This window comes from Notolepis coatsorum (assembly GCF_963971535.1).
Source record: "Notolepis coatsorum genome assembly, chromosome: 1".
NCBI classification, from domain to species: Eukaryota; Metazoa; Chordata; class Actinopteri; order Aulopiformes; family Paralepididae; genus Notolepis; species Notolepis coatsorum.
This window is the reverse complement of record NC_140165.1, coordinates 303,680,995-303,701,298: the sequence shown is the minus strand read 5'-3', so window position 1 is coordinate 303,701,298 and position 20,304 is coordinate 303,680,995. Positions and strand designations below refer to the sequence as shown.

Here is a 20,304-nt window from a genome sequence, read left to right as displayed (position 1 = left end):
GTGCTCCAAAATAATTGGAGTAAAACAGAGAGACCTATGTTCTCTCTGGACGGACCAGGTGGTCAAGAAGGGGACGAGCATCATTAATCAACCCCTCCATGCTCTGTCTCAGCGGTTTTCACTGTTGCCTTCTGGCCGCCGTTATGACGTCCCACCAAGTAGGACCAACCGCTACGCTAAATCTTTTGTCCCCTCGGCTATCAGACATTTAAACACAGACGGTAGTCATTTTAAGTAGCCTTTTGCACTTGGTTGTCTGTTTTTACTTTTACTTTTACTGCTGGATTGTGTATCACATGGAGTGTTTCTCTTTTTATTTGCCGTGCTGTCGTTGAGATGTTTTGTTGTTTGTTTGTCTTTGTTGCTTGTTGGTGAAGCTGCAAATATGAATTGCCCCACGCGGGATCAATAAAGTTGTCTGAATCTGAATATAATCTCTGTTAGGATCTATGGGTAACAGACTAGTACTGTATATTTGCATATGGTATGTCACAAATGTAGTAGTACTATATACCTGTATGTCCCTATGCCATATATGTTGTGTATGTCATAAATGTCACTATGAATTGAAAATGGGGGACCCTGATGTAAACAAGACGAAAGTCTTTCTCTGGTCTGCATCCCCTTAACAATTGTATGTATTGAGCTGTACTGTACTGTACCCATTCTGCAATCTGTTAATAAACTTTTCAATCAATCAATTAATCAAAACAATTGTGTGTATTGAGCCGTACTGTACTGTACCCATTCTGCAATCTGTTAAATAAAGTTTTCATTCATTCATTCAGTCTAATCATTAGACTATTGTGTGGTGTCATTATTCAGTCTCATTCTTAACCATCATTATTTGTTCATTGTCTTTACTTATTTGCATCTGATAAAATACAACAATTTAATTTGAAAAATGAGACAAAATGTATGAACTGAAAACAAAATATTATCTATTAAGAATTTATTTAGGTAACATATTAAATAATACTAATTCGTACATTGAAAAAAAATATATATACAAAAATTATTTTCAAAATGCTTTTTTTGAGACCCCCACATGTGTTGTTGACTATGGGGGCCAAGCCCCAATAACTCGAACCCTGGAGTGGATGGTAATATACTGGATGCTAATTCGCTCCGTAAAACTGCCTGTACTAATCCCTTGCTGGGTCTAGGACAGAAATGGCAAAGGATTTGGAAGACATGTTCATAATGTAATGATTAACATTAACACGGGGAAGACCGCAGCCTCAAGGCCCGGACCAGCAGACTACCGGACAGTATTTTCAGACTCATGAACAAATAACACTAGCGGCCTATGACTGGGGAATCCAGTGCTGTTTTATTGCTGTTCTGCACACACTACACCCATGCAGTGTCTGCTATGTAGAAGCCTAGAGCTACTTCGTCACACTCTGCCACTTTGTACCACCACACCCAGTGATTACGACATTGTAAATAGGTGCTTTTTTTTTACCATTGCTTATGCTGCTAATTCATACATTTTTATTGCTTTCTTTTGTACTACTTTGTTGATGATGATGTTGCTGCTAGACTCAGGAACAAAGAACAACATAATTTCACTATGCTGTAACAAGGACAGGGAATGTGACAATATAACCGATTCTGATGCCGCCACACATATGTCTTCCACACTCACTCCCGTGCTGAGAACAGTCCACATACCAATGCTATCGTGGAATAAATCAAAAACTGGCAGGATATCCTTGGTTGCAAAATTGGTAGTTTAATTGTAAAAAATGTACCACAGGGGGAGAGAGCGTTTCTGTACCCCATTACCATCTCTTTGTCAGGGCATCCCTTTTACACTAATACAAAGATGGGGAGGGGAGGGCAAATGGTGAAGACAAGCCTAACCAATTGAATTGGACTTACAATCATAACACCATAACGGTTTAGAATCAGTCTTCCTGTGTCCTGGGGGTAAGATTCCTACCCAGTATATGACCCAAAAGATTTACGGTTAAAACAGAACCAATGGTCTCGGGAAACATTTGATGTATCTGTTTAATAAATGGACTGCATTTATATAGCAGCTTTTATCCAAAGCGCTTTACAATTTATGCCTCACATTCATTCAGTCATTCATTCACACACCGACAGCAGAGGCGACCATGCAAGGTGCCGACCTGCTCATCGGGAGCAGTTAGGGGTTAAGTGTCTAATATTTTATGTTTGTCTTAACAAGTAATGTTACAACAACCGTCTCGAATCTATGAAACTTTCACAAGAATTTAATTGTAATGAATCACTATGAGACAAGTGGGGTGACTCACAAACTGGGGAGGGAGCCCATATATTTACATTGGATAACCAGTGCTCCAACCTCCCTTTTGTTCTCGTCTTCAGGTACCGAGACATTGTCCTCATTTGCTTCCAAGGGAAAGAGGACAGGATGGGACACCTGGATGTCCTATGACAACGTGAATAGTAGAGAGACCTTTCCATCGCTTGCAAATGTCTCGTATGCATTTTCCCCAAAGATCATTTCTGATTTGGAGTGTGAAGCATTTGATCATTTTATCAAAATCATGCCGACAGCAATGTGGAGTTCAGTCAGCAACAACCAAGACATCGATCTTGAATTATTTTTCTAACTTCTTTTTTTTACAGATTCCTCCCATTTGGGATTCTCTGGTGCTGCACATCAAGAGAGCTATGTACCACGGAGGATACCGGTGGGGTGTCAAGCTCTAAAGGTGACTCTAAACACATCATCTCCAGCTCATTGAGATTGGAATAGCCCAACCTACTGGGGACCATTATGGCCCATCCTTCCCCCTAGCAGATCAGTCATTACTTGAGCGTTTGCCGGTTAAGAGGTTAAGGCACTCAAAGTGCTTAAAAGCATCACTTAAGTGTACAGTTCTCCGTCAATGGAGGCAGAGAAGAATAGTTATCGAGTGAGAATGTATGAGAGTTGAGAGCATGATTTTCGATGCATTATCAACAATCTGTTCTTAGTTTAATAAAAGCCTTCCATTTCTTGCATTTCTGTCCTCGATAGTAAAATGGCAATTACTTTTGTGTCTTTTATTAACAGTTTTACACACTTGTTTTCTTTATTTTGTATGTTTTATTATTCTGTATATTTTTATTATCATTTTACATCATTGTAAATTAGGGCCAGCCCTCAATGATTATTCGAGAATAAATAAAGGCTATATATAGATATATATTCTCTGCTCTTTATAAATTGCTATTTCAGTGTATTACTTCACAGATCATTGAGTTTGCCATGATATGAAAATCTGAACAGCTTGTGTTTTTCCTTATTATTGCATTGCCTGTCCATGAAAACATGGGGGTAGACTTTTTTTTCTTTTTTTTAACCCCATCATGTTTAGTTCAGCAGGAGGAAAAGTTGGTGATGGTGAAAAGATAACTGTCCGTTACTACTGCGGTTGGGTACGATTTTTGCTATGGCTCCAATAGAGGGCTCGCACAAGACGCTTGTGTATTTCTTTATTCCAGTATGGCTGCCAGTAAACAATGGTAACCACTTTAAAAAGAAAATGCCTAATTTCTGTGCAGTGGTAGAGTAGGTAAAACACTGGAAAAGCACGATATTACTGTTCCACTGTGACTTGTTTACAAGATCCAGTAATAAAGACACCAAATTGTATACAGTCGCTGGACTCGGTACATCACTCTGCCCTCAGATTCATCACTAAATGATAGATACGACACTCATCACTGTGTCCTTTATGAGAAGGTTGGTTGGTCCTCGCTGATGGAGAGGCGCAACAAACACTGGTATTTGTTCATTTTTAAGGCCCTTATTTGTAAGCTACCTCCTTATACTACTTCATTATTGGAATGGAATGTTGGATCCTATGGAACCCGTTCTAGTGACTAGAATTTTAATTTATTCACACACAGCTGGTCCTTAAGGTCCCCCGAGTTTGCTCGGAACAGGGTAAATCTGCATTTTGCTATTTAACTCGTGAAATTAACTCCAACAGTCCTTAACACACTCTGTGCCAAAAATGGCTTTTTACGTGTTTGGGCGCCGACGGTTGACGTAAACGTAAAAAGTCGTTTTTGGATCGTTTGATCTTTTTACTTTGATCCCCGCTCTACACAGTTGCCCAGAGCGATCTGCATCATTTAGGCACGTCCCAACACATTGGAACTGCATTCTGATCGACTATCACCAGGTGGCAGTATCGTCCCGTGTCTGAACTGCATGGGGCTCTGGGCCGATAGTCAGCTTCACTTTCAGTTTCTCCTCGCGAGTGGCCCCTCCTTCTCCTGGGACAGAAATTCACAGTCCTCGCCTCGGGATTCCGTTGCATAAGCGTATTTGACCATCGAAACGTGTATAGACATATACACTGGTAATCGCAATGCGATCACTTGGAATTATTCTTTTGGAATACCTTCTGGCTAAGGTAAGGTACATTCTATGTCTATTTTACCTCATCTGAAACGTGTTTTTCTAACGATCACAATTCTGTGTTTCATTCAACAGACGAAAAACATGCTCGGCAAACGCGATCATAGTTACCCCCCCCTTGATGATTTTGTGATGATACATATATACAAGTCATATATATACCTTTGATATGGGAGTATTCAGGGTTTCAGGGGATCAGCCAGAACGGTTTGAGCTTATTGCACATAACGTGTTTTATCTCGCGATCTATGAAAAAATACTATTATCTTGGAAATGCACGATGTTTAGCGTGTAATAAACAACAGCGTGTGGAAACAAACTATTATTCCCATGCTGGACTACAAGTAATGTTTGACGAAATGGGCCACACCGTGTCTCTACAGCTATAATACAGAACACATACACAGCTTCACAAACATAGTGCAACGACCACGGAAACGACTAGAAAGGCTGGCATTCTAAAAGGTAAATTAACCAAACAGCGCGGCACTCAAAGTGTTAATGCTTGGGATTCTCCCCTCTGTTGTAGTTAAAAATCTTGATTTCCAACCTTTCAAGTTGTACGTGTTTTTGTTGATTTGTTACCCTTACTTTTTCCTCGACTTGTCGTCTTATGATTTAATATGCCGTGTGATTTTAAGGCTTTTTTGTGTGTGCTTATTTCTGTATGTACACTCGACGTGACTGTAAATGAGGGAAACCTCAGTTGCCTTTCGAGTTTAAATAAACGGTTTGAAATTAAACGGAAAAATATATTTCTCATATATCAAGACATAGCAACATTGCAGTGTAGTACAACGGTTGCTATGTTACAGGCAGGAAGACCGAACAACAAAACATCCCGTGTGAGGCCTCTTCGGGGGAACACACTGCACTGCGTGTATGAATTTTGGCATTTTTTGGGTAAATCTGAATGAGTCATAGCCATTTCGCCTGGAGTATTTACATCGTTATTTACCAAGTGTGCCCGTTGCTCTGGAGAGCACTGCACGAAGACCTACGATACAAAAGGAATCAGGATGGCTAGAGGCCAAATTCCTTTATGCAAAAGAATTGCATGCAAATATTTCGAACCTTGCCGTAGCCCCACAATTCATCACTGTAAACTCTATATTCATGTAATTCTAAGGGTAAGGCTTTTGAAGTAATATAGATGTTGTATAGGGTAAAAATAATTTCCATCTGGTCACACACACATACTAACAATTAACACACATTAACTGACGTATCTCCCTTTGGAACCACCGAGTGTTGAGAAAATGAATACCAATGTAAATGGTGCATTTATATAGTGCTTTTATCCAAAGCGCTTTACAATTTTGTTCCTCACATTCACACAGTGACGGCGGAGGCGACCATGCAAGGTGCCAACCTGCTCATCAGGAGCAGTTAGGGGTTAAGTGTCTTGCTCAAGGACACTTCGACACGCTGCCCCGGGAATCGAACCGGGAACCTTCCAATTACCAGACGACCGCTCTACCTCCTGAGCCACTGTCACCCCGATGTCAGTCAATCGCCCCCCCCCCCCCCCATTATCAGGTGACGACTGGGTTTACTAGTATCCTAGCTTCCTCCTGAACGACTGACTGGTCAACACATACATACACTCGAGTTCCTTATCCCCTTCGATGGTATGACGTCGATCACATGATCAATATTTCACGGCTATTAATAAAAACAGCTCTGCACCTCGGAGGGGGAGATAAAAACTCGTCTCTGCGTGAGTGCTACCTTCTCAGCGTCTGTCTGATGAACTGCTCCATCATAATCATCTCATCTCACCTCACCTCAGGGAGCATGCCCGGCCCCCACTCACTGCCAAGTAATTACACAGGTTGTGTCAAGCCGCCACGCGCGTCTGATTGGAACACTTCAGACACAAAAGAAGACGGATATGAAATGGTGCACGCGCGCCACACACCGTCTGTTGTTAAAAACGAGCTGCATGTTTAATGTGGGCATAAAGAAATTTGGAGTGTGCGGGATACTTCACAACTAACGTACTGTTTATAAATTTTCGTTTTAGTGTAAGACACACGGCAAAAAAATAAATAAGTACAGTGTAGATTAATAAACAAAAAGGGAGTGATGAGCACGTCAACTCATTGTTCAGGAAGAGGGACTTGCTTTAAAAAAAATTGTTTTAGTCGTTTTTTTTGTTGTTAATTCGCTCTTTGTTAGTCCCACCAGGTGTCCATTCTCCGTACGCGCACCCTCTGCTTGTAGTGGTACTCCTTCAGGTGCTTCTTCAAGGCGTTTGGAATGGGAAGCACGTTGATGCCGTCGTAGGTGGTGCGGCTGCTGACGACCGCGCGGCAGACGTGCTGCAGGCCGAAGGGCTGCGTCCGGTGGATGGGGTTGGACAGCAGCGGCTCGAAGAACATGCAGGAGTTGGGGTCCTTGTAGTGCTCCAGCAGGCCCGTGACCGTGGGCGCGTGGAACACGCTGGGGTCGTGCACGTCAAAGCTGAAGTTGTGGTTCCACTGTTCGATGCGCGCGTGCAGCGAGCGGCCGTAGCGTCGGAAGCTCACGGAGAAGAGGTAGTCCTCCTGGGCGGAGTCGCGCAGGAGGAAGGTGCCCTCGGGCTTGCCCTCCAGCAGAGTCTCCGCCTCGTAGCGGTCCATCACCCCCCAGTAGCAGGGCAGGTTGGTGATCTGCAGCAGGTCCGGGACCAGACAGTGGATGTAATCGATCTGGGTGTGAATGCGGTAGCCGTCCTGACTAGGTGGCGGTTGCTCGGCCGGGGGGAGCGCGGCGCTCGGTGGCATCTGGCTCACGATCACCTCTGGGTCAGCCGGAGGCTCGGGGACGGGATCACAGGTGGATGTGGGAGCAGGGGCTGGAGCAGAGGCTGCGGCAGGGGCTGAAGCGGAGGCAGAAGCGGAGGCAGAGGCTGAGGCAGAGGCTGAGGCAGAGGCCACTACTTCATCCAGAGTGTCCAGACAGCTCTGTAGGAGGAGCTGGTGTTGCTGCTGTGTCTGGAGGAGCAGCTGTTGTTGCTGCTGAATCGTGGCTCTGTCGTCCCCCGCCAACTCATTCATGCCGTGGGCTAGCTTTGGACCCAGCTTGTAGAGGGGGTTGATTTGCGCCGTCACCTCGAACGTGTGGATCTCGGCGTTGGGCGGCGGCTCGACGCCTTGCTCGATGCTTATGCGCCGGCGCTCTCGCAACCGGTCGTCCACGTCCTCCACCAGAGCGGCCATGGTGGACGTCGACGCACTGCTGGCCACCGCGGGAGGAGCACTGCTGCTGATGACCACCATGGCGTCCAGCAGCGGAGGCTGGGTGATGGGGGCCGTGTGCTGCTTGATGAGGTACCACTTCTGGGCCAGCTCCGAGCCCGCGGGGAACGGGCAGTCGTCCAGCATCAGCTCGCTCAGGTGGATCTTGCGCTTCGACGAGGCAGAAGCCGCCGACGACGGCGGGAGAGTCTGCGGAGTCGGCGGTGCTGCGGTAGCGGCTGCGCTGTGGGTCTTTATGGGGAAACACTGCCCCATGGCGTCTTGGATCTTTTGACGGAAAGTGCGGCTGCCGCTCATCCCCCTGCCTTCGTCCTCGCAGGGCGGCTGTATCTCTGCGACCGAGCCGTCCGCTCCCTGTCCGGCGGCTACGCCGTCTTGTCCTAGTAACGAGGCGGCGGCTTCCAAGCCCTCCCACCTCTTACCTTCCGAACTTTGGTCCCCGGCATCGAGGCCATTTAGCAGCTCACCGTACTCGAAGCCGTCGCTGACGGGTCGCTCGGAAACCGTCTCATGGGTAGCGAGGCCCTTCTTCTTCCCCTTTCCCCCTTTTCGTCCTCCACCCGTGTCCCTTCTCTCCTCCGACCGGCTCTGCCTCACCTTGGGACGGGCTCCCCGCTCTCTGCCTTTCCCTCGCTCCTCTGTCTCCTTTGGTAATGACATGACCGTTTAACTGTGTGTACTGAACTAACGAGAGTTGCACTGGAAGAGTCCACTCCAGTGGAATTGTGAATGACTTGCGAGTGCCCTTAGTCCTCAACAGCAGGTTTTCCATCCAGAACGGTAGATGGCAGTCATTACCGTGGTCCATGCATCACTCTCACCGAGACATCAGGTTACCTGTTAAAACAGAACAAGACAGCTCCAGTTAAAGACAGAAATTAACGTGTTAGGATGATTCTAGCTAACATACTGTCATATTACATGGTGAATGAATGAATGAAAACTTTATTTAACAGATTGCAGAATGGGTACAATACAGTACGGCTCAATACACCCAATTGTTAAGGGGATGCAGACCAGAGAAAGACGTTTGTCTTGTTTACATCAGGGTCCCCCATTTTCAATTCATAGTGACATTTATGACATGTACACAACATGACATCATGACATTTATGGCATAGGGACATACATGACATACAGGTATATAGTACTGTTACATTTGTGACATATATGATATGCAAATACAGTACTGTTACCCATAGATCCTGACAGAGTATATACTTGGGGAGGGGACTGTACATTAGGAGGGGGTGGGTGGGTGGGTGGGAGAGAAATATACATACAGTGGGGAGAGAATATATACATACGGTGGGGAGGAGACTGTACATTAGGAGGGGGTGGGGGTGGTCAGATTTGTTTTCATCACAGTGATTATATAAATAGTATCATGTATATGGGCCTAGTTTAAATTCAATGCATATTGCATCAGTGACCAGGAAGACACCACCAACGACAGTACAGGCAGCCACAGGCCCAACAGCTTGACATCACAAATTGGGGTTCTATGGTTTTTCAAGCCAGCTTTGGGAACAATAATATCCTGGTTAGCATGCTAACGTTAGCGAATTACTTGAATCGCATCCCTCTCCTCCAGTTCCACTTTGCAAGCTAGCTCACTTAGCAATCGTACTACTAGCCCAAGACAAGACACAACACAACAATAGAGCCGGATGTGACTGAAAAGCGAGTAATAGAAGGAATAAGCACAATGCTGCTCTGCAGACTCTGTAGGTTACAGCTTCAGCTCGATGATCATAAAGCAATGTTTTCGTTTTTTTAGCTACAAATTAAAACGCTAAAAAGGTAATTTAGCTGATGTGACAAACGGTGGTCTGGTTAAAGGAAACACAGAGGCAGTATTTCCCAATGCAACTGGAGTAAATAAACACTGGACGTCCCACCAAGTCCCGTGTTCTTCCACCACAGCAGCTGTTTGTGTTTAGCCAGCGTTAGCTGTTAGCTCTGTTAGCTAGCCACTGTTAGGCGGCTCTGAAGGGAAAGGTTGTATTTTAATGTATATACAGTAAGGTTTATAAAAAAAAATGACATCAAATCCTAATAAGCAGTTAGTGTTATAATTTAATGTTACATTACCGGTCGACGGAAGGAGTGTTTTACTCTTTAGGTAGCTGATAGAAAGTGGCGAGAGAGAGACGACGAGACGAGACCACGGGCAATACATAACCCGGAAGTAATATCAATAATGAATATTCAAAAAGTATTTTTAATGAGCTTCAATGCAGTGAGTTATTCCTCACTGAAAAAAGCAATAATATCGGTACAAAAGTTAGTTACATTCAAACATCGTAGCTAGCTACACCAAATGGGGGACCCTGATGTAAACAAGATGAAAGTCTTTCTGGTCTGCATCCCCTTAACAATTGTGTGTATTGAGCTGTACTGTATTGTACCCATTCTGCAATCTGTTAATAAAGTTTTCATTCATTCAGCTACACCAGGGACAACAATGGGAATAAGTCCTGGGACTTTTCGTTTCTATCCCTGACAAGCAAATACTCATGTTTCAAGTTCAAGTTTCTTTATTAGTTGTCATACAGAAGTACAGAATACTTTTATACAAAATGCTTCTTTATATTCATGTTATCTGTATATGTTTATGTCTAAATAAAATCAATCAATCAATCAAGCTTATGAATACGAAACTGGCCACTGTAAATGTCCAACCCCCCCCCCCCCCCTAATGTACAGTCTCCTCCCCATCATCACAAAAGGCTGGCTGCCACAAAACAGTCACATCTAGAGACCTCAAAACCTACTCTAGCGAGGCCTTCAACCTTGAACTGGAGAGTCTGGACTGGTCAGAGGAACTCAATGGTACACTGGTTGACGAAACATGGCTTGGTTTCAAAACCAAATTCTCAGCAATACTAAACGACATGGCCCCCCTAAGAACCACCAGGGTAAAAAATCGCGCTGAGCCGTGGATGCACTCCGAAATACTGGCCGCTATGAAAACCAGAGACAAAAAATGCTCTGAGTTTCGTAAAAGTCAGTCAAAGCTTACTAAAAGCACGAGCAGTGAACTCCAAGCCCACGTGACTGAACTCAAACTAGAAAGAAACAGACTAAGAAACGACGTAAACTCCATGATCAAAACTGCAAAAAAGAATTTCATCAATGACAAAACTGAGGAAAACAAAAACAAACCACGTGAACTTTGGAAATTACTCAATAATCAACTAGGATGCAGTAAAAAACTTAAAACCAGATTCTCAAACATAAACATAAAAACTGACAACACGCTCATCACAGACAAGCTGGATGTAGCCAATTACTTAAACATTTTCTTCACAAACATAGCCACAACACTGGTAAACAAACTACCCTCCCACTCAGGGCTTTATGGGGTAGAACACATAGTAGCTTTCTACAAAAACCTAGGGGTCCGCAAGGACGACTTCAAGCTGGAAATGGTAACAACAGATGAGGTACTCAATAAACTGAGCGCCCTCCAACCTAACAAGGCCACTGGCCATGACAACATCCCCTCCAAATTCCTCAGAGACTCAGCAGCCGCCATCACACCAATCATCACACACATAATAAACCTCTCCATAAAACAGGGACACGTCCCCAAGGACTTCAAAATTGCGAGGGTGACCCCTCTGCACAAAAAGGGCAGCAAATTAGACCCAGGCAACTACCGCCCTGTTTCTATTCTCACCTCCATCTCGAAAGTCATGGAAAAAATAGTCTACGAACAGGTCGAAAAGTACCTAGCGGAAAAAAATCTAATCTACGAATTCCAATCTGGCTTCAGAACATCCCACTCCACTGACACATGCCTTCTCTATTTGAATGACCACATCAAACAAGAGGTGGACGCAGGCAAATACTGCGGCATGGTCATGCTGGACCTACAAAAGGCCTTTGACACGGTCAATCACTCCATTCTGATTGACAAGCTAAAAGCAATTGGTTTTGATAGTCTATCAGTGAGCTGGATGCAATCCTACCTTGAGGGGAGGGAACAGATGGTGGAGGTAAACGGTACCCTATCCCCCCCCCTCACAGTGAGCTGTGGTGTTCCACAAGGAAGCATACTAGGACCGCTACTGTTCCTAATTTATGCAAATGACATGTCGTCAGCTTGTGACTGCAACTTGTTCCTGTTTGCGGACGACTCAGCCCTGCTGGTCTCTGACAAGAACAAGTTACAGGTTGAAAAAACCCTCAGCTCGGAACTAGGCAGAATCTGCATATGGCTCGCTGATAACAAACTATCATTACACATGGGCAAAACAGAGTCCATTCTCTTCGGTTCAAATAACAAACTCAGCAAGACCGACGGCTTCTCAGTTACAGTGGGTGACAATATTGTCACAAGGAAAGATGAAATTACCTACCTGGGGTCCATCCTAGAGGCTAATCTCTCCTGTGACAAAATGGCATCCAATGTAATAAAAAAAGTCAACCAACAAACTCGATTCTTGTACCGGATCTCCTCTCTGGTAAACAAGAACACCCTGAAGACTCTGGCAGGAGCACTCATTCAGGGGTACTACGACTATGCTTGCACCTCATGGTACCAAAGCACCTCAAAGGCGCTAAAAACAAAATTACAAACATCTCAAAACAAACTGGTCAGACTACTGCTTGACCTTACTCCTAGAACCCACCTCACCCCTGCCCACTTCGACAACCTAGGATGGCTTAGAGTAGACGACAGAGTACAACAACTTGCAATGGGCCTGGTCTACAAGATACACTACACGACCAAGGTACCCATGTACATGTCAAAATACTTCCCAAAGGTCAGTGAATACCACGATCACAACACCAGAGGGAGCTCCACAAATCATGTCAAACCCAGATTCGGCTCAAATAAGGGACTAAACACGTTTCGCAATTATGCCACATCAATGTGGAACGCCCTACCCAAAGCTGTAAAGGAATGTGGATCACTACCCACTTTCAAAACCTCTCTCAAGGGACACCTACGGGAGACTGCAATTCAACACTGGCCCCTGTAAATATCCTAACCCAATCATTCCAACCCCCTCCAATGTACAGTCATTTACCTAGTATGGTTTTGTCAATAGTTCAATGTACAATTGTGTTTGTTTGTACAGTGTCTCCTCCCCCCCCCCCCTCAATGTACAGTGTTACTTGTTTATACAGTGTGCCCCCCGCCCCCCCCCCCCCAACCACCTCCAATGTAAATTACCCAGTATGGTTGTCAATATCCCAATGTACCCAACCCCCCCCACCCAACCTCCAATGTACAGTTTCTACGTCAAATGTATATACTCCCTTTTCTTGACTCCTTCTGTATCACAAACAGTACTGTATTTGCAAATCTGGTATGTCATAAATGTATAGATGTAGCAGTACTGACTATCTGTATGTCATGTATGTCATATATGTCTATATGAATTGAAAATGGGGGACCCTGATGGAAACAAGACAAACGTCTTTCTCAGGTCTGCATCCCCTTAACAATTGTATGTATTGAGCCGTACTGTATTGTACCCATTCTGCAATCTGTTAAATAAAGTTTTCATTCATTCATTCATTCATCATATGTATTTATTTCCTGTAACAGTACGGTATATTTGCATATCGTATGTCACAAATGTAACAGTACTACCTGTATGTCATGTATGTCCCTATGTCATAAATGTCACTGAATTGAAAATGGGGGACCCTGACGTAAACAAGATGAAAGTCTTTCTCTGGTCTGCACCCCATTAACCAAGTGTGTGTATTGTACCCATTCTACAATCTGTTAAATAAAGTTTTCATTCATTCAGTTGACCACAATCATTAGCTGCGTGAGTGTGAAAAGTATGCCAAATCCGTTTTACAATAAGGTCAAACAACGAACTGTAACATTATTCCTGTACGTTACAAGGTGTAGTTTGTGAATGAGAAAATAAGACAAAATAACCCAACACTCGTGATTCAAGTAGCAAAAGAATTTAACTCCTTTATTTGGACTGTCAATCTGATGAATGCTGCAGTTCAGACCATTCAAACATACAATGAGCGACAGTAAAAAAGTAGAGTGTGTAAGCATGGGATGCAAAATGTTCATTCATAAAATATTAGAAAATGTTTGGGGAGTCATTAGAATTAAATATAAATTGTACAAGACAGATGCAATATAGCCAACGACTGACTGCTTTATTCACTAAGCCTGGCAGGGATATTGACAATATCTGACGGACCACTTGGTATAAGAGTCTTCATTTAACATAGGCTTTGTACCTCATAGTAGCTGCTTGGTATGTAAAAAATATACCCAAGTCTCAACTTATGAAGTGCATTTTCTAACCCATTTCGTCCATCACTGGAATGTAAACATGGAGTAAACATATTCCTTGGCCTGTTATTAGTGTTCGGTTATATACACAATCACATCATCTATGGCTCAGATAAGCATTTCCATCACCCGCTTCACCTTCACAATGCACAGGCACCTGTAAAAATGTGCTGGCGTGTAGCCTTGTTGCTTTCTATCGTCAGTATTTCCACAAGTCTCACTCGCATCCCAGCCTTTACAGAGAGGTTATGAAAAGGAAAATCTGAGCCATATAACATAAGAGCAATCAAAATACAGTATACCCAATAGGCTTCATATAACTGAATCTTCAATTTGTCTTACATTTTTAACCAAATTTGACTTTGTGGCCATGAATCTTTGATGTATTCATCAAGTCAGATCTATCCCAAGAGCCTGCTCTGAAGAAAACCACGACTAGAACACTATCCAGGGTCACGAGAGGGGAAGAAAACGTGGCTGTGCAGTTCAGACACCACATGAACAGTTCAGTGAAGATGTGGCATAGTAAGTTGTCTCGCAAAGGCCAGGGAAACTAGTCTCGTCACTCCACAATCAAGAAAAGGCAGGCAGCGCAGGCCCCCGGGCAGCTAAATCGCTTGAAATATCTACCAAGTCCTAATTACATAAGAGTAGATGGATGAGGGGGGGGTAGAAGGCGTCCGTCGTCAAGCTTCTGCCCAGCCAGCTCGCTTCGTGAGGCGGCTACTTCAGTACTTTAATGTGTTACATTAGTGAGACAATGGAATATTCATGACATCACATATAACATGAAATATGGGCCTATCCCAGAGAGATGTAAACAGTGACATTTAGGCGGTATTAACATAGAACATTAGTTGCAGAAACATTTCCGCTCTCTAGCTTCTGGGGGAGGTGATGCAGAGCTCCGCCGACCACCATGACTATTCTGCCCTCTATCTACAACAGTGCTGAATTAGTGTGACAAAACATGCAATTATAGAAAAAAGCATAAGTCTTCAATATCAAGGGAGTAAAAAAAAAAAAAAAAAAAAATACAAGTGGGAAAACATATGTTTGTAAATAACCATGTTTACTAAACAGACCAGCCACGGCTCTGCAGAAATAAAAATGCAAATGGTTATCCCTGCCTTATGATGCAACCAAGGGTGATCCAAGAGTTAAGACCATATTACACATACATGCACCTCCGCTCCACCACATTCCAAGACAGAGGCTGTATAAGACAGTTTTTGATTCAACACTGATACCACATGATAATGTTAGTTCTTTTTTTTGTGTTTTTTTTTCCTCGACTGAAACATATATAGACCCAAACGGAAAAGTATGGACATATCCAAGCACCTTTTTAGGAGAAAAAAAAAGTATGATTCATCAAATCTCCACACTGGCCTTTTTTGAGGAGAGGGCACTGTTGAGGATGAGGAGGTGGGTACTGGTGCATTCATTACAAGACGGAGCTTCATTTGCATTTTCCAGAGCCAATCATAAGGGGGCCAGAGGGTTGAAATGGGTTTCATTAAGTTTCCTCACTCAGCATTAAATTGAAAATTGAAAACAGACACTTCGCTCTCTCTCCCCTTTTTTTTATCAATTCAATATCACATCAGCTCCCACGCAGTACAAACCTCACCAGCCCTTGTTCAACCCTGCGGGGGATTCCTCGGCGCAAAATGAGATTCATCATCATTTATCGTAGGGCACAAAATATCAACGGAGACAAATTGCAGCTGGCATAAATTCTTCAAACTGCCATTGTTGTTTTTTTTTCTTTCTTTTTAAAACAATTATTATACGACTGTTGCATTTGCCTACAAATATCATTCTAGAATTAACAATCACACAGCCCTTCTCTTTGGCTTTCGCAGAGGTGAGAGTAGGACAGTCGTTTTCCACCATGTCCGCGTTTGACAAATTAACCAAGACAAAGGGTATGCCTACGCTTGAATTTACAAGCCTTTCCCCCGGTACCTTTCCGTCCTACAAACTCGGGCCTGTCACAAGTGACACGAGAGGAAATTCTATTCGCTCTCAACACGGGCCTTCTCCTCTAATGCATTTGGAGAGCAGGGCAGAGAGAGAGAGAGAGAGAGAGGACATGAGGAAATAAGGAAGGCTCCAACCAACACAAGGCCCCACTAGCAAGTGGCTATGGAGCGCTGGGTTGCAGCTAGATAAGTGTGTGGTTGTCTTTGTGGATCAAGCCCTGGCTACAGGTCGAGGCTCTGTGTGAGTGTAGAAGTGTGTCAATCATAGCTCAGTGCCCAATTTCAGAGATGTATGTGTGTGGAAGATACAAGTGCCTTACTCCTTGTTGGGAAACGTTTAACTCTGTACATTATATGGGACAGGAGCTGTGGCGGTCAGTGTTTTTTGTTGTTGTTGTTGTTTTTTGGGAAAGTAGCCTTACTCCAGGCAGCACTACCACATTTTGCATTTATTTGTTTATTTATTTTTTGCTGGGAGGAAAAGAGGAGACACATGTAGGGCAGAACCCCGTTAAGACAGCACCGATCCGCCATTTTCCTCTCAAAGGAGCACGGCAAACGGAGCCTATACGCACGCCCGCCACGTCACAGTCCTGTAGTCGACATGGATCAGTTTGCACAATTAACCTCTTCTCTTTCCTGCAATATAATAATCATCTGTATTCCATTTATAATAAACTTAGTTGTATATAATAAAGTAGAAAAATATCAGAGAACATATACACAGTTAGTTTTTGTCGTTTTTTTTGTAGTGACCATTCTGCTTTGTTTTCTTAAGCGTATTATCTTTGTGCTGGGTGACGAGGAACTGAACAGGCCTCAACTGAAGTGAAGTGTGTATTTCTTTCTTCCTTTTTCCCACGGCTGTTCATATTGTTGATGTTCGGTCTATTCCATCTGAGGAGGAGACGGGGAAAGAAATTAGTTTAAGTACACTTACAATAGTTAAGTACACTTACAATAGTTAAGTGCACTTACAATATTTATTATACTGCAACACGTGGCTGGGCAATATGTTGATATGTATCTGCGTTATCGTATCGTGGTATTTTCTTTCTCCCCTCCGGCTCTCACTCTAGCCAAACCCAACACGAGAAAGAACTCCATTGTAACGAGAATACTACTAATAAACCTGTATAGTTACACAACAGTTAGATAGAACTGACCAAATGTAACTGGGACAGTGAGCTCAAAGTCACACTTCACACTTTGAACGCAAGTAACGTCAATTGATCACTACCAGGACGCAGGATCTTCCAGGCCTAATCCGTCGATGGCCAGACTTTCATTCAGATATCAGTCATTCTAAATCCAGTCACGATTTATGAACATAAGCCTTGTAGGTCAAAAGTAATGTAGACACACATTTAAAAAATATAGCCACAAGAGACATAGCGGAGCTTTCCAGGCCAAGTGTGGACACAGAGCAATCCAGTTGCACAGCAAGGTATTTTTTGATGACAGCGATAACCTCCTTTAGTTTTAGTGCTGTGACAGTCTGAGCCAGGAGAAATGCTTGGCACACATGTAGCCAGATACTTAGATTCTACAGGGAATGGACAGGGTGTTCCAGGCTTTACGTAGTAAGCCAGTGGGATAGTGAATGGTAAATGGCTGCTTTTTTATATAGCGCTTTTATCCAAAGCGCTTTACAATTTGTTACTCACATTTGACCCATTCACTCACATTCACACATCGACGGCGGAGGCAACCATGCAAGGTGCCAACCTGCTCATCGGGAGCAATTAAGGGTTAGGTGTCATGCTCAAGGACACATCGACACGCTGCCCGGGAGGAGAGGGAATCGAACCGGGAACCTCCGGATTGCCAGATGACTGCTCTACCTCCCGAGCCACAGGTTAGAAGAAACTTAAAGGGTAATTCCGGTATTTTTAGACCTGGACCCTGTTTTCCCATAATTTGGGGCTCGGGATTAATTGGGGATTAATTGGGGATTAATTCCCATTAATCATCACTTTAAGGATTTGAAATCAGAGGTGGTGAGCCTACATGGAGACAATTCATACTCCAGAAAGGAACATTCACCTCTTCTCACCTTTCACCAACAAACACCATGGCTAATGTTTTCCATCAATGGTACCAACCACTCACCTCTATTTCAGCCTGTGTGGGTCATTCTATTGACCATAGTCACACGGTGACCATTTTGCTCTTATGTCATGCTCAGGTTGGGATTCCTTTCCACCCTCATTTTGCTCTGATCAGGTTGGGATTCCTTTCCACCCAAAGGAATCCCAACCCGATCAGAGCTAAATGAGGGTGGAAAGATATCCCAACCCGAGCATGACATAAGAGCAAATGGCCACCGTGTGAATATGGTAAATTGTATCTGGGAAATGCGTCGGGCAGGCACATATTGTTGCGGGACTCTAGACACACATCCGTGTATATGGATCGCTGCCATAACTCAATAATCGATATGATTTAGGCGTTTATTTCGCCATACAAACCGGACATGGATCTAGTAGATCGCCGTCAAATAAGTGGGATCTTTTTCCTCCAGTCTCATCGGCAAACGGTAAGAGGACAGTAACGTTACTTTCAGCGTGATTGTTTATTATTATTAATGCAAACTGCTCTGATCAATATATCACCCATACTACATAAAGCATTTACTGATGATCACGGAATTATAAACGAACCCCCCCCCCCCGTTCATCCGTGCATGATGAGTCATAACGTTTAGGATCATGTACAGTTGACATTTTTAATATAGCGTGTATCGGCAACAAACGGCAGTTGATAATCTATATATGCGTTTATGCCTATAACTCACGTTCTAGGAATTACTGCAGAAAATGATAAAAACATATATTCTAGACGGTATTTTCGTATGAATCTATGAATGAAAAAGTATAACGTTCCTACATCCTGAACGATAGATAATCGATGTTGAATGGGCCATAGTAATGTCAATTTAGCAATACAATTTAAAAAGTTATAGCCCTGCAAAGAAGGTGAACATCTCCATAGGCTTAGAGTGGTGGCAGAGAGTGGTATGAGAGGGGCAAACTGCGTGGCAGTTAATGTGTTAAGAACAGCAACTATTTGCTGTGTTGTCTGTTTTCATGCTGATAATTTGGTCGCCAGCTGATTGGCAATAGTTAAAATAAGACTTGTGTGGTATTTGTGAATCCATCGCACAAAAAAGAATATCTGCGTGTGAACCACGCAAACCATCCCAGCAAACATCTGTTGGCAGTCTATTGGCTGTCACACAACAGTCTTCAGACCAATGTTGTTTCAACTGCAGTATTAAGATAAGATGAAAGAAATACAGTAAACACACTTCAAACAGCACCTTCAAAGTCTCCAAAGTCACTGGCAAAGTCTTCCAATGTGAGAATCAACATTTGGGTTGAACGAAAAGCAAATTGGCATCAGGTTGTAATGCCTGAACTCTGCCTGATGTTTGCTGGAATGTCGTTTTTTCCTCTGCCCAGTTCCTTTGCTCAGGAGGATGAATCCTGTGCGTGTGCGTGCGTGCGTGCGTGCGTGCGTGTGTGTGTGCGTGTGTGTGTGAGAGTGTGAATGTGAGTCTGAGTGTGTGTGTGGGAGTGACACTCACCCCCTAAGGCATGCTCTGTCATACTGAGGCACAGTGACTCCAGCGTGGGGTTGATCTCCAGGTCTGCACCTGGAACTTGGCATTCTGGAAGAAATAAAGCACTTGGTTAGGATGTTACAGGTGTTGCTGTGCAACACGTGTTTTGTGCTGTGTGTGTGTGCGTGTAGGTGTGTGTGTAGGGGTGTGTGTGTATGTGTGTGTGTGTGTATGTGTGTGTGTGTGTGTGTGTGTGTGTGTGTGTGTGTGTGTGTGTGTGTGTGTGTGTGTGTGTGTGTGTTTGTTGGGCAATTGGACGAACACATCGGGGAACGGCAGTGGACGAATGCCAAGGCTGATGCAGAATTGCATTACTTTTGCGGATTTAAATGTGTGTGTGTGTGTTTGTTGGGCAATTGGACAAACACATCTGGGATCACCAATTTGCGAATGCCAAAGTTGACGCAGAATTCAATTACTTTTGTGGATTTTAATTACCTCGATCTTTGGTCATTTAATATATGAAAATGCCTCCATCTGTGTGCATTTAAAAGCAATTTTTCCGAGGCAAATAGACTTGATTAATATCTGCCTCAGTTCAAGTCTTCACACACCTGCACACCCATGTGCACAGTCTTGGCAATTTGAAAGTGGCTTCTAATGTTAACCGTTTCACTACCACACCACAGAAGGTTAACCTTTCACTACCACACTAGAGACAGTTAACCGTCTGTAGTGTGGTAGTGAAAGGGTTAACCTTCTGTAGTCGCAATAGTCGGGGCGCCTGTTCAACAGGGAGGGGTCTGGGGGAG

The 20,304-nt window shown here is 43.7% G+C and overlaps 2 protein-coding genes across 5 annotated transcripts in view; both read right to left on the bottom strand.

Moving 5' to 3' along the window:
- Positions 1 to 1,108: 1,108 nt before the first annotated feature.
- Positions 1,109 to 9,833, bottom strand: socs9 (suppressor of cytokine signaling 9). 2 transcript variants are annotated; one of them, XR_014619955.1, is made up of 3 exons: positions 9,748 to 9,833; positions 6,009 to 8,490; positions 1,109 to 5,966 (listed from the first exon to the last, which is right to left on the bottom strand). XR_014619955.1 is itself a non-coding variant. In XM_084319291.1 (2 exons), the coding sequence occupies exon 2, from the start codon at positions 8,311 to 8,313 to the stop codon at positions 6,589 to 6,591; it is 1,725 nt and encodes a 574-aa protein (XP_084175417.1). In that variant the 5' UTR covers positions 8,314 to 8,490; positions 9,748 to 9,833; the 3' UTR covers positions 5,959 to 6,588. The 2 variants fall into 2 exon arrangements, 1 of the variants encoding a protein (XP_084175417.1); XM_084319291.1 differs by having other exon boundaries at positions 5,959 to 8,490.
- Positions 9,834 to 13,577: 3,744 nt separating this feature from the next.
- The window catches only part of samd4b (sterile alpha motif domain containing 4B), a 28,877-nt gene continuing 22,150 nt past the window's right edge, over positions 13,578 to 20,304 (bottom strand). For all 3 annotated transcript variants that reach the window (XM_084319263.1, XM_084319265.1, XM_084319264.1), the window contains exons 12-13: positions 19,517 to 19,600; positions 13,578 to 16,824 (exon numbers count right to left, since the gene is read on the bottom strand). In XM_084319263.1, the coding sequence (XP_084175389.1) occupies positions 16,796 to 16,824; positions 19,517 to 19,600 (113 nt within the window). In that variant the 3' untranslated portion in view covers positions 13,578 to 16,795. The remainder of the gene's footprint in view (positions 16,825 to 19,516; positions 19,601 to 20,304) is intronic.

Excerpts from the sequence above, each read along its gene's own strand:
- socs9 (XM_084319291.1), bottom strand. The coding sequence starts at position 8,313 with ATGTCATTACCAAAGGAGACAGAGGAGCGAGGGAAAGGCAGAGAGCGG.